Source organism: Borostomias antarcticus (genome assembly GCF_949987555.1).
Source record: "Borostomias antarcticus genome assembly, chromosome: 19".
Lineage (NCBI taxonomy): Eukaryota > Metazoa > Chordata > Actinopteri > Stomiiformes > Stomiidae > Borostomias > Borostomias antarcticus.
In genome coordinates this window covers 14,447,350-14,462,055 of record NC_140252.1, presented here as the reverse complement: position 1 = coordinate 14,462,055, position 14,706 = coordinate 14,447,350, and the positions used below count along the sequence as shown (strand labels likewise).

Genomic DNA, 14,706 nt, shown 5'->3' with positions numbered 1-14,706 from the left:
TGTGTAATATACTTGTCTTCAGTATGATGAGGACTGCTTACAGACACAACTCTGCTCTAATAAAGCATCCACTCTACCACTCTGCTGTGCCCCAACAGTCCTTGATGGACCTCCAGTTGATGCCTTTACGATGAGCCTCCTCACTCAGCCAGGCTGAACAACATCCCACCACAGTCCTATTTCTCATTACCCCTTGAGAGAGAGAGAGAAAATATGCAAAATATATTTATTTAATAATATATAAAGTTTATTTCTCCTTATTTGTTAATGTATGTTAAAGGGGCACTTCACCGATTAACATTAAGCCACGTATCATTCCCAACTGTGCAGTATTTTACAATGAATGTAGTTGTCCTTCCCTCAGTGTTTCCTGAGGCTATTTTTCTCACTTTCCAAAAAACAAAAAACTCAAGTCAATTGTAGAGATTTGGTCCTTCCTGCTCAGAACTACAACTTCTAGTTCCGCATTTTTCTGTGCCCGCCCACATCTACATACGTGTTGTGGCTCCGGCAAGAAAGCCACAACACGGCTTTTCCAGCTGATATGCATGAAGAGGATTTTGAAAGTCTACTTCTGGAATCGGACATACGTGGCTATCTGTACGAATCGACGTGGCTATCTTTAGCGAACCGGAATACAGCGAGGGTTAGGCTATTTTAGGATCAAGAAGGTGATCTGGAAACGCCAAGCCACCTGGGAGAAACGCTAAGCATGAAGTTAGCATTTTATTACTAACACGGCAATTTAAAAGTAATTTCAGCCTCTGGGCTCGGTTTGAATTATACTCATAAATAAGCTTGCCTTGGTAATGTTCTGCTCTTTTCTTGTAGACAATATCGCTTGATAGCCTAGCACCATTTCCTGGAGTGAATGTACCCTGGATTCCAAGAGACTGCAAGGCTCATGATGCATTGTGACCAGTTTGACCTGAGCCAACACATTACACATTTTTTCTTTTTAAAATGTGTAATTCACATTGTCTCTGATTAAAACATTTATGTTGGTTGTGGTTTGTTTCACTAACCAGAGTGTTGTTTCATATTGCCGTGGGCCGTCCGTCCGGGGGGGTCAGGGCTGATTAGACTGAGAGAGAGAGGGAGGTTGGGTGGAAGACGCAGCCTAACCGGCCTGTGTCCTCCCACACACGGTTGAGCTAAACGCACACGGGGTGATGGATGCCGTCCCTGGAGAAATCAAAAAGAAGACCTGCTGGAATGGCCTTGGCAGGACACCGAGCTGAGACCATCTCCTTCTGCCCCGCGTTTCTCTTTGCTCTCTCACAGTGAGGCTATCCGTCACTCTGATCATCAGTCACCATGTTTGACAGCACATTATCTCACGGCCGTCAATTTTTTTGAGGGGAGGGGAAGGGTGCAGAGAGAGAGAGAGAGAGAGAGAGAGAGAGAGAGAGAGAGAGGAGAGAGAAAGAGAGAAAGAGAAAGAGAGAGAGAGAGAGAGAGAGGTATCAATTGAACCTTTTACTCTCAAACCCAAACATCCAGTTCTACTAAATCAAAAAATGTCACTCTTCCATATTAGGGATGGGGTTTCACACCGCAGATAGAGTGTTATGGTTACAGGTAGCTAGGGGTGTAAATCACGCGCCTTAACCTGACTTTCACAGTCGTGACATTGTAAAGCAGCAGGGACGACTTCCCGCAGGAAAGGCAAACAGCAAATATACCCAGCTGGGATCTGCTCTTAGGTCTGGGCAAACAGGCCTCTAGGGGATCCCTCCAATAAAGATGTCTGTGTCTCAAGACAGCTGTTTTCCTAGAAGTGTGACAAGTCAATATTTAGTGTCCATTTCCAGGGGAGGCTGGCGGCGCCATTGTGGTCAGAGGAGAGATATATCTGGGGCTTACGAGCCACAGGCAGGAGGCTAATCGTCGTGAATGCGGCGTGGTCCCGAACCACCTCCGCTACCTCCGCTACGTGGTCCGAGGCTAGGCACGCCTCTTTGTCGTTGTGAACCGCCACCTCCAGGTTCAGAACGCGTTCACTGCGTTAACTACAGGATAAGGACCCAAGCTGCGTTCAGGACGGAGCACGGAGGTAGGCTAGGCTAAACAGCGTACAGGTGCTGATGGTGCAGGCTGGACCGGGCTAACCACCTGAACCAGGAACAGCCTAGGGGGGTTTGGGAGGCAAATGCCAGTGCCGGCAGGCCTGCTACCCTCTTATCTACCATCTACCAGCCCTGTGCTGTGATAACACTGGCTCCATTCAAATAACAGCCCCACATGAAACCACGGAAGCACTGAGGATAAGGTCACCCGTTTACCAGACAATAGAAAACTCAACAGGCAGCACCTTTTACTAGATGAGGATTTTCATATTAAATGTAGGCTAAGTCAAGCGTGTGCGCGTGACAGCGTCCTTTCGAGCGGGCCTCCCTGTTGTAGCCTATCCTTGTAGACTTTTACAACAGAGCTTGCCTGGAGCCGGAAGATAGTAGCCTAATAAAGATAAATGTCCGACAAAGAGCCTTGGAGCCGAGTCCTATGTCACCGCCATTAAACTAAGGCCTGACAATCAATCAGAGCCAAGCTCTTGTTTTTCCTCCGGCGCCTGGAATCGGATCCTGGTCGCTAAGTCCTCACACTTGTTCGGGGGAACGGAACAGTGAGTAAGCCAACTAGAATTCCTTTTGTATCGATGCCAGGCGGCCGGTCAATATTTCCTAAACAGCCGACCACAGGGACGGCCCTGGGGACCAATGTATCCAGTGCCGCGCTGATGGCTGCCACTGCACATCCCAGAAGCCGCGCGATCACAATGTCGCCCTTTGTCCTGCCTGTTGGCCTGACACCACCGCTGCTGCCGCCGCCATCATCATCATCATCATCATCACGCCCCTACTGTTTAACATCCCATTTTCCTCTCCGCTCAAACAATGCAACACAGAGGCCATTCAGCACCACCAGCGCGCAGCCATGAGCGTGAAGACCATCCCAGCAGCAGTGCAGTCGCTAGGGGAAAAACTGCCTAATGGAGGGCAGGACAGTCTGAGAACGGTGAGGGAGAGAGAGAGGGGGGGGGGGGGTGACTGGCAGCGAGAGAGACAGAGAGAGGCGAAAATGGAGATAGAGAGAGAGAGAGAAAGAGAGATGGGAGAAAAAGGAGAGAAGAAGCAAGAGAGAGAAAGGTGGGTGGAGATGGGGCTGAGGATGATTAAAGGCAACCTGGAACCTTTCCTCTAATTGTCCCTTCCTTCAGACTTTCGACAATTATAACCTTCCAGTACTCAGTCACAATAAAATGACAGGTTCCACTTTGCTAATGAACTGGGTAGACCTTGTTTTGCCTGCGTCTCTCGAAAGCACACGTTTTAGGCTGTCAGACAGTCATCAAATCCCCTCTACTTTCTCCGAGAAGTTTGAATGCTGCTTGTACAAAGAAAGACATCGTCCTTTCAAGGGCTGACGCATGTGGCAGCTCAAAAAGAAAAGAAAAGAAAAAACTGGCGCAAAAGGCCGGTGGCTTCTCTTCATCTCCCCTGACAACGGTGTCACCCCACAGACGGGTCAGACATCACTCTGTGCCTGTACCTCAACACTGCGCCTCAGTCAATGTTGGGAGTTACAGAAATAGGACGGAATCTTTCGCTCAGGAATCCTACAGGTTTCAGGAACGGTGTTGGATGTATACTGGAATCCTTGTATAATGGGGGAGGGGCTTATATAAATGGAGCGATGGTCCTACATGCTTGTTCTGGCATGATGCCCTCTGTACGTAGGCTTGACGTTCGCCATAAAAAGACTACGAGCGTGGGAGCAAGTGACTCCCCCTTCTCCTCTCTCCCTCTCACTCTCTCTCTCTCTCTTGACGTGACCGTGTATTCTGACTGGCATCTGCAGCCAGCGGCGGAGAAACGGAATTGTGTATTCTGGAATGCAGGCCCGCGCACTCCCCTCTGATACAAGGAAGTTATTATGTGGAGGCCGGGGGCCGAGTGGAGCCTCTGTCTGAGGGGCTGGACCGGCTCCAGGAGGCGGGAGGGGGAAACTGTGTCGGAGCGGAGCCTTTTCCATAAGTTTACAGTCCAGGACCAAAGGTGGTAGGACCGGGGCTGGAGCCGGGTCTGGCCGGGGTGCAGATCACTCCCCCCCCCCCCCCCCCCCCCTGGGAGTTCGAAGGGTGCGGGATACAAGACGCAGGCCCCTGAAGTGGGCGTACCTCCGTCCGAAAAAAAAATCCCACCATCACCACCAACCAATCCCGGTCCCCCTCTTTTGACCTGAGCCTGACCAATACCGTTCCGCGGCAGGCGGAATCAGGACATGGATCGGCCGCAAAAGACCCCATAAACCGCTGTGAGAACATAATGTTGTACTTTTAATGAACAGTCCCGGCCAACGTGCTTTGTTGCTGTAGCTAGCTGTGTGACGGCTGGAGAGTGTCTACCTCCTACAGCTGTAGCTACACTGCTTGTGGAAAATGTGTGAGAAAAGCACAATCCAGTGCTAAAAGGATGAGGTGAACTCGAGATGCATTAGTGCAGGACACATCGCGGTCGGTAAGTGCAGCCAACCAAATCAGAGGTTTGCATCACCACTCTGTTTAAATGGATGGACAAGCCCGGAATAATAATTACCCTAGCCTAACAAAGTACTAGTGAAACCTATGGCTATGCGTGTGGAGATTAAAATGCATTCATTTAATTGACCTGTTGGCAAGGTAGGCTAGCTTTGGACATCATATCACCATTAAGACTACAGGCCTGGCAGACAACCCTGAACGAGCCTTTATTAAACTGTGTGGTGAGTGCAGCCAGAGTGACGGCCATACACACATTCAGGTAGTTTTTATCCAATACAATAGACAATATGTCAGGTTATAATGGCCGTACTATACAATAATAATAATAATACATTTTATTTGTAATGCACTTTACTTTCGGTAAAATCTCAAAGTGCTACAACACAGAACATATCAAAATGTTCCACTACTTCAAAGACAACACAGAAGATTCCATCCCATTCAGTCTGGTGAGAATGATACCTAACCATTCAACTCTAGTTGTGAGTCTTGATTTGCGTTCTAGTCATTACTGGGGCGTTGAAGCTCAGCTAGGCCGGGTCTGGACCGCTCTGCGATCACGTAGGACCGCAGCTGTCTCCAGTCTTTCCATTAAAGATGAAGACCACAACCATCTAGATCACTGTGATGAATATAGGGAGAAATGTCTATAACCTCTACAGAGTTCTTATTGCTGTTCATTTGATTTGATTATGTCTGTTTGTTTTCACATGGACACTGTGTAGTAGAGAGTGAAGGAGACGCTGCTGATGCTGCTGCTGTGGCCGTTCGGGGTAGTGGGTGTCAAGAGGTCACACTTAGGCATCACCGGGGGGGCCTCTCCTCTGGGGTATCAACTGCACATCTCTAAGGGACACTATAAACAGACACAACCCAGACTGACAACCATGGGTGATTGAGACATCATGTTAGGGTGACAGGTGACACATCTGTATGGTCACTCCTAGACCAATCTGGCTTCACTAGGCTAGGCAAGCCTAGGCGTAGGGGTAGGCCGAGAGAGCACAATTAAACGTCTCAACCAAACCTTGAGACTTTGATTTGGAAACGGCAGGCAACTCGGCCGGACAGATACGTCACTCCCAGCAGGCAGATGCGCTGATAACACAGGCGGGGGAGAGAAGACTCGGGGCCTCGTCTTCGCCCACAGCCGCAGCCAGCAGAGAAGCAGAGAGAGAGAGAGAGAGACTATGGAAACATCCGAGTGTTCCATGTGATTGTATCTCTGTGAAATAAATCTATCATCTGTCGCCGCTTCCAATCCCGTGTTGGGTGATTTCATCAGTGATTGTCACATCAAGAACAGGAATTTAACATTGAGGTTCAAAGTTAGATGGTGCTGCAACTCTTATCAAGGATTACCAAAAAATTACACAACACAGAGCAACAAAGAGAAGACCTCAAAAGCCAACAACTGGTTCAACTTGAACTACTCAAAGTCAGTCTGAGAAGAGAGCCGTTTCCAATGCTAGTCTGTACAGCTCTTTCTCAAATTCCACAACTGCAACCTTCTCCAAAAGCCCGAAACAATGGTAGAGTCACTGTAGTATGGCGTGAGTCACACCATTCTCTAGTCTGAGACTGGACCACGTCTCCATGTAAAAACAAGCCCGAAGCCTAGACTCTGCAGCTCCGACTCCGGCCCTGAGCCAGGGTGTACAGTGCCCCACCCCACCCCCAGAACAATGGTGGAGCCATCAAGCCACATGACGCTGCTGACCTCCAGTGGCATGCTGAATTACTGGTCCCCTCTATGACACATCCACATGTAGCCTGTCCTCCATGACACATCCACACACAGCCTGCCCTATAAGCTAGGCAGGCTAACCTCCACCCGAATTACTGGTGAGACAGACACTACTCTCACTCTAGAGGAGGACAGGCTAGGCTAGCATATAGCTGAAAGATTGATCCCCCTCTGGAGAATTCAAAGACATAGCCTGCTCCTATAGGCTAGGCTAATCTATGTCTTCTCTGTCTTGCTAGGCTATAGGCTTGCTGGCCGACCTACAGCTGAAAGACTAATCTACTCTGATTCAGATTCAGAATACTTTTAGTCTCAGAAGAGCAATTCATTTCTACGGTCAACCTGTCCATAGCAACAAAAATACAATATGACAAAAGAGATAAACAATACAACAGTTAGGCTAACATCCACAGTCGAGCATCATCACTTCAGCAAAAACCACAATGACAGCACAGCAGTGCGGGATGCAAAATAATTCACAGTTCACAGTAAGTTCACAGTAAACAATAATTCACAGCAAAATAATTTGCAGTTCATTCTGCAATTGTGCATAAAGCAGCCTTATGGAGCTATGTTTATCAGTATACTGCACTGTAACTTTTATTCCTGTATTCTATTTGTCCTGCTTTTTGTTTAAATGTCTATAATGACTTGCTTTTTGTTTTAATGCTTTTAATTTGTCCTGCCTTTTGTTTTAAATGTCTATAATGTCTTGCTTTTTGTTTTAATGCTTTTAATGTCTCATGTAAAGCACCTTGAATTGCCCTGTGGCTGAAATGTGCTATATAAATAAACTTGCCTTGCCTTATGGCAGACGGGATAAAATAATTTGCATAGCGGTTTGTTTCCGCACCGACACATAATACTGCCGGCCTGAGGGCATGATTACAAATGTACTGCCCAGTACATGATCAGGGTGGGATAATATTCTGTCTGCTTTCTGAACCACGTGTTTTCCAAAGAGAGCAGAGATCCTTAAGTTGGACTCCAGTAATTTTGGAGCACACTCTGATGATGTCATTCAGACACTTCTCGTCTTTAACAGATAGGCCACCAAACCAGCATATAAAAGAAAATGTTGAAAGGCTCTCAATAAAAGTTTGATAAAAGGTACATAAGATGTTTCTGCTGACACCGAAAGAGTTGAGTTTCCTCAGCAGATGGAGTCTTTGCTTTGCTCACTTTACAGTGCTGTCAGTGTTTTCACTGAATTTCAGTTGCGAGTCAAACACAGTGCCCAAATACTTGTACTTTTGTAATATTTGTAACTCTTCACCATGAATAGTGGTGAAGAGTTACAAATATTACAAATATTACTCGGTTTGGGGTCGACACTGGATTTCCTGAAATCTATGATCATTTTCTTGGGTTTTTGACACATTTAGGCCGAGGAAGCTATCATCACACCCTCTGACAAATTCAGGGAGGGCACAGCCGTGATTTGATTGGTGGCCCTGAAGAAGATACAGACTGTGTCATCTGAAAACTTGACAAGATAGCTGTTTTCTTGAGAGGATCTGCAGCTTCTGTGTAAAGGATGAAAAGCAGGGGCAAAGGACAAAGCCCTGGGGAGAGCCTCTGTTTGAGGGTATGACAGAGGACATTCACAAAAACCTGCTGCAGTCTGTTTGTTAGAAAGTTCAGGTATCAATAAAATCTGATCAGGTAGCATAAAATGACAAGATAGCCTTTCAATTAAAAATATGAGGCCGCATCTTGTAAAAGCAGAGCTAAAATCAGCAAATAAAAGTCTAGCATGGGATTTGGGTTGTTTGAGATGCTTGTACACTGTCTAAAACGAAGAGCATCTTCCACACTCTTACGCGCCTGATAGGCAAACTGTAATGGATTCAGTTTGTCTAAAGTAAGTGAGATAATTTCATCCTTCATTTTTTCAAAGCTTTTCATCACCAAAGAGGTAAGTGCTATTGGCCTGTATTCGTTTAGTTCTTTGTTTTTTTTTTATTTGGGAATAGGCATTATGGTTGATTTTTTTTTCCATACAATAGGTATCTTACCACTGTCTGCACATATTTCAAAAAGTGTTGTGAAGATTTCACCAAGCTGGTCAGCGCAATAGCGCAGTGTGCGTCCACATATAGCGTCAGGGCCAGCAGCCTTCCCTATCTTTTATTTTATTTTTTTTAACAGGGTTATGACCTGTTTCTGGGATATCTCAATGTCATTTAGAGGTGTCAGTGACTCTATTAGTGACTGACCTGAACACCATCCCCAATCCAGACCTAGCCTCAATCCCAAATTGCTCAGAAGAAATACCTCAGCCAACTGCCAAGGTCTATGAATTAGAAATATTAAATAGGCCCCTACTACATTCATCATCCATCCATGACACCAAAATACCATACGCCTATTGGGCTAGGTTGTAACAAATCTGACAAGACATTCAAAATCAGCCACCAATTCTGCGCCTCATTTCATAACATGCTGTACAATCTCATTGGGTTGAATTCAGAGAACAGCCCGGTGGTGCTACACTACGGCAGTGTCAGAACTGGCAAAGGCACACTGGTCTGCGTGCAGCTATGCCAGATCACAGCGTGTCCTCCTGTCCTATCAGCCTGACGCCACCTTTGTTCAACACCGGCACAACTAATGAGCAATCAGGACCGATATCGGCAGGGAGCATTGCTTCTCACTGGGGAGCCTATCAGGGCACAGCTGCCCGTGAAGTGGAGAGAAACCAGCCACTCTGTCAAGGGCCTCGCTAACTGAAAGAATCAGACTCAGAACCAGCATCAGATTTGATGGCGCTCCTTTGATGAGTGAGTTTACCAGCTACTCGCTACTACCACTACCTCGGACTCAGGGTTTATGGACTCACGATTCACATTACATGTGAATCGTTACATTTGCATGCATGTATTACGGTTAATTATGTATAATTATTATTATAATTATTAAGTCTAATTAAAATTTAAGACTAATCATTAAGCAGGGGATCAATTATGACTGGGGACTCTTTTTTCAACAGAGCCCCATTAGTTCAAGTGGCTATGATAAAAGCTACACAGGGATAAATGGATCAAGGGGAAACTGATGAAGCATGCTACAATGTCCATCATTGACAAAAGGAAAATTATCTCTATTCATAGCCTGACACAAACAACCACCAGGTTTATAGCTCATAGATTGATAAATACAAAGAAGCGTCAGTTTCACAGCCTGTAGAGCTAACATCGTTAACATGTAGGCTATGATTTGAAGTGACTAGTGGAGCAGAACCACACTTGTGACTGGTTCCAGTCACATCAATTTAACAATGACGACAGATAAAAGAGAAAGCAGGAAGAGAGGTGAATATGTAAATAATGTGTTTCCCGGTCATGAATATGTAAATATTCTGTCGACTTAAATCCCATACCAAACTATTAGGACGATGCAACAGAGTAGCCTGCCTTAAGGTGAGGTAGAGGAACCACACTTGAACTATACTTCTTTAATGCTGTCCTTGCTCCACAGCACAAAGATATCTGAACTATCAGGTTCAATTTCTGATAGCTCACGGCGTCACTAGTCAATTTGTTCATCTCTATTTTCTGCTGTCTCTGAGAAAATCTGATGAAATAATCACATGCTCTTTATCTGGACGCTCTCTGCAAGTGGATCCTGGACTGGTCAGACAGACCCCAGGTGGTGAAGGTATGTAAGCAGACCTCATCTTCCCTCACCCTCAACACGGGAGCCCCCCAGGGCTGTGTTCTGTCCCCACTACTGTACTCCTTGTACACGCACGACTGTACAGCCACCTTTGACTCCAATACTATTGTCAAGTTTGCCGACGACACAGCAGTGATAGGCCTGATCACCAACAATGATGAGAGTACCTGGAGGAGGTGAGGCTCCTGACCCAGTTGTGTCGGGAAAACAACCTCCATCTCAACGTCAGAAAGACAAAGGAGATGCTGGTGGACTTTGGGAGGAAGCAGGAGAGGAACTATACCCCTCTAATCATCAATGGGACCCTTGTAGAGAGAGTGGACAGCTTGAAGTACCTTGGCGTCCAGATCACCAAAGACCTGACATGGTCAACACGCATAGACACTGTGGTGAAGAAAGCACATCAGAGACTGTGCCACCTTAGACAACTGAGGAAATGTATCAGCTGATCGTACTTTAGGGGGGCCACTCCCCACCTCGAGGACATCTACTCCAAAAGATGCAAGACCAAGGCCACCCCACTCCCTTGCTATTTGTTTATACATATATGCACATAATCCATCCAGACCGGTATCTATCTTATCTTAACCCTATCTGTATACTGTATAGACATGGTACTTATTGTGTAATTTGTAAATTTGTAACTTGTAAATTTGTAGTTTATAAATTTAGTATTTAAGTGTATCTGTACTGATCATCATTTTGGCTCCAGAAGCAGCATTTCACTGTAACTGTACACGTACATTACATGTGACAAATAAAGAAATATTGATTCTTGACTCCCAACACTCTGTGATCCGCCCATTCAGGCTGGAGTACGTTTCAGGTGGGCCAAGGTGGAGCTGACCAGTCCACTGAAGACACGTGAATCAGCCTAGGCAGACAACTCGGGCGATCCTGTAGTGAGTCCTACTGTAAATATATCAAGCTAGATAATCATGTTCGGTCATCCAGACCCAGTTGGAGCATTGATTAAAAGGTAAACTAAACAGTGAGGACGCTTTCTCCTCTAGATAAGGTAGCCGTGTCAGTGTGTTAGCGCAGTGCTTGCAATGGTCAACTAACGTCGCTAGTTAGGCCGGATTCATAGTCGACGCAAACTACATAAGCGCAAGCTTCGCAAGGCCACGCAAGATCTCGTTGCGTCCTTGCGTGTCATGCCGAAATTTGTCACTTGCGTTTCCACAAAACAAAACACAGAACGCAAGCTCTCGAATCATGTTGGAGCTTGCGTTCACAACGTAGCTTGCGTTGTTTACGTCGACTATGAACAGTCGCTAAGTTAGCTAACGTGACGTTATTCAGTCAGCCAAGCTTATGTTTTCGACTACCGCCGGGTATGGCTAATGTCCTGACAGTGCTAAAATAAATATTTGGTAGCTAGACTAACGTTAGTTGGCTAGGTGACTGAGACAGCCACTGACTACTAGCTAGCTACGCTAACTCGTTAGCCACTGCTAATCGATTTCGGTACAAACTCACAGTAATAAGCCACGACAGGATCCCTGCCCTGGTGCTCCCGTGCGGTTCTTAGGTGGTGTTGAATGGCTTTTAGCTGTGGAGGGAGAGACATGTCCCTGGCTATAACGTCAACAACACAATAAGGGGAATCAACATCAAGAACTGCTAGCTTGTTGTTAGCAAAAGTGGACCTCTAGTGCAGCACTTCCGGTTCCGTAAACTGAGGGTGTGTCTTCAAGCGAAATGTACACGCCCATACTTCAAACTCCATCCACATACAAGCAATCCAATTTACCGATATACCATGTTTAAGTTGAATACTAATTGGTGTAATGCTAGTGCAATCTCAGCGGCATGTGCCAAATGTGGTGCTTTCATCACAAAATGTACAGTCGAAATGCTCATCCACCAAGTCATTGATTTATTTTCAAGATATGGGCTCTGATGTATGAAGGCAAGCAAAGAAGGAATTACACTTGCCATTCAGCTGATGCTCAGCTGACCTGTTTATTAGTTCAAAGAAACACCTCGATGATAGCACACCACTTGTTTAAACATGTTTTAATCAATTATCTCACAACACAATAATAGTTGAACAACTGTCTAAAACATGATCTGTCATAAAATGTGCCCCTTTTATTAAACAAAGCTGATAGGTTTGTAAGTATGAAGTACATATTGGAGTCAGAAACAGTGACGGACAAATGAAAGTGTAGAATGAGATTAATTTCAATTGTATTTTATAACCAAGGAAACTAAACATTGCAAGTAAACGTACAAAACAATCAATATGTTCTCCAGAGGGGCAGCTGATTTTTGAGCTTGATATTCATTTCTCTTCTGAAATCACCATCTCCTACTTGATAGGACAGAGGAAGGGCAAACAAATAATTCTCCCAACCTGTTCCAGAGTGTTTCTTAGAATACCTTTGCTATCTAACTGATTCCACTTCCCCCAAAATACTGTACTCCCAAGAGCTTATGACAGTGAAATGAACGCCATGTCTATTTCAACAGTTACCTCAGCTTGTTGGACAAACTTGAAGTGGTCACTTTCCCCGCCATCAATCAAGCCTAGTCCGGGACTAAAAACAACTCTTAAACCTACAGTTTGTAGGATGTTAAGCATATAAACATTTCTATACTGCTATGATAAACTGAGACAGTGAGGACCTCTGTGAAAACCATGTCTTTAGAGACTGCTGTTTGGCTCTGCTACAGCAATTTCTTAAATTCAATGTTGACATCTGGTTCAAACCGTGCGCGCGTGCTGAGATTTAATAATATAATAATAATATAAAGTCTTTGGCTGAGATTCAGTCAGATGAGCAACACAGGGCGTTCTTCTACGGCCATATTTGGGAGCGTGGGCGTATACCAGAACTGCTCCAAGCAGGCCAGGCGTCAGACAATAAAGAGATTGTACCCTCGCAGCCACAGGTGATGGCGTTGCCAAGCAAAAGCTACATACCTGTATTGTCACTTTGATGGATGGATCTCCATTGAAGATGCCTTTCAACCAGGATTTGACTCAACAAAACTCTGGGCAACTGGCAAACTTTAAAACCATCCACCTTCCACAGACACCAGAACGTAGAATGCAATATTATACCTGAGATGATACATTTAGCTGAAAATCAATAACAAAAGTTGGATGGATGCCTGATAGTAACGTACAGATACAGAACATAAGAGGTAATCATTTTCAGTACAACAACAACAATGAATATCAGTCAGAAGCCTTACCACTTGCCACAATGAGGTCCATGGGTAAAGATAATGTATAAAATAGGCAAATCCAGGATATCCAATCGCATTGTGACCAGTACTAATCAGCAGTGCCGTGGGACAACCATGTTCTTAAACTAGTAATAATGCAAATGTAATCTTTCTTTAATTCCTATAAATAAAAGGATTTGCCAGATAAGTAAATATTTCAAATTCATACAATTTTTAACCTCATTATGCTTCTGCTTCAATTAAAATATTAATTTAAAAACCTATAATTACAATGGCAATACTGTAACTTATTCTGTGCTTCAGTTGAAGACATTTCGGCCAGCCATTGGGCCTATATTGATAACATTGAGCCTTTGCATACGCCTTGAAATGAACACCTGATTTCAGTTTGTGCCATTGGGTATCTTCAGAGTGACATTTGATGACAAAATGGTGGCTACATTTAATGGACTGGACTAGGTTTGGACTAGGTTTGTTAAAAGTCCATAGGCCCTTTATAAAACTACAACGATGCTATAACACTTTGACCAGATTCAAAGACTGTTATGTGTGAGAGTAAGAGAAATAATAGAATAACTGTTGATGTCGTTTAAAAAATGTAAATCATTAAAAGCCTCACTAGACAGCTACAGCATATTCCATCATCAGCCAACCAACAGCAGTTGGTCTGTAATCAAGTGATATTTGATTCTAACAAAAGGGATTGTGGGAAGAAGAGTCTTTGCATGTCATATCCCAACAGAGATAAAGCAGAGAAGTATGTAGTTTTTTTCTTTTTGGCCTTGGTGTCCATGCATGTCATACCTGGGAGGCTGAGACAAACAGAGATGAGAACCGTGACCTATGAACTCGGTGATGGGTCTGATCGGGGATGGGGGGGGCGTCATTGATTGGTCAGGTACCCCAGACGCCTGCAGAGTATCTCGAAGACCTCAGCGACGCACAGCAGCACGGTGATGACGGTGAAGGTGTACATGGCACTGAGGAAGATGGTCTTCTCAAAGTGTTCGGGCACCATGCACTTGGTGACGTTGAAGGCCTTCGCCAGGGCGCTGGCGTCGCACATGTAGAGCGGGTGCACCAGGAAGCCGAAAAGGTGTCTCTGCAGCCAGAATGCGAAGACCTCCAGGACGATCCGCAGGAGGACCGAGATGATGTAGAAGACGGTGTAGATGGGCCTCTGGAGGATCTCCTCCTGGTTAGTGTTCTTGCAGGCCGCGTAGAGGTGGAACACTGCCCCCGGGACTAGAACCGTCACCAGCTGCAATGCCCAGAACACCTGCGAGAACACCGTGGGAACCAGGCAGAATCAGATTAATGCAGGCTGCGAATGCTATATCTTTTTTTCCCTTTTTGTCTAGCTCTGAATGCAGACTTGAATGAATGGGCTCTCTCCCAACTGGTCGGGGCCATTATGAACCATATGAACTGGCCGTAGATATTCTCACCTGTGGCGTTATGGGCCTGAATTGGTTGTAGCAGTAGAGGTTTAGCTCTCTCCTGTCCGGGTCACAGCTGAAGTGGAGGGCCTCATTCC

General features: G+C 45.3%; 2 protein-coding genes across 2 annotated transcripts in view; both read right to left on the bottom strand.

Annotated features, from left to right (window-relative positions):
- vta1 (vesicle (multivesicular body) trafficking 1) overlaps positions 1–11,617 on the bottom strand; it is a 55,280-nt gene extending 43,663 nt beyond the window's left edge. Inside the window, exon 1 of the mRNA XM_084454007.1 lies at positions 11,451–11,617. Within this exon, the coding sequence (XP_084310133.1) occupies positions 11,451–11,541 (91 nt within the window). The 5' untranslated portion in view covers positions 11,542–11,617. The remainder of the gene's footprint in view (positions 1–11,450) is intronic.
- Positions 11,618–14,052: 2,435 nt separating this feature from the next.
- The window catches only part of gje1a (gap junction protein epsilon 1a), a gene marked incomplete at both ends in the record, with an annotated part of 1,315 nt that continues 661 nt past the window's right edge, over positions 14,053–14,706 (bottom strand). Inside the window, 2 exons of the mRNA XM_084453457.1 lie at positions 14,053–14,448; positions 14,618–14,706. The exon at positions 14,618–14,706 is cut by the window's right edge and continues 94 nt beyond it. Coding sequence (XP_084309583.1) covers positions 14,053–14,448; positions 14,618–14,706 — 485 coding nt within the window. The remainder of the gene's footprint in view (positions 14,449–14,617) is intronic.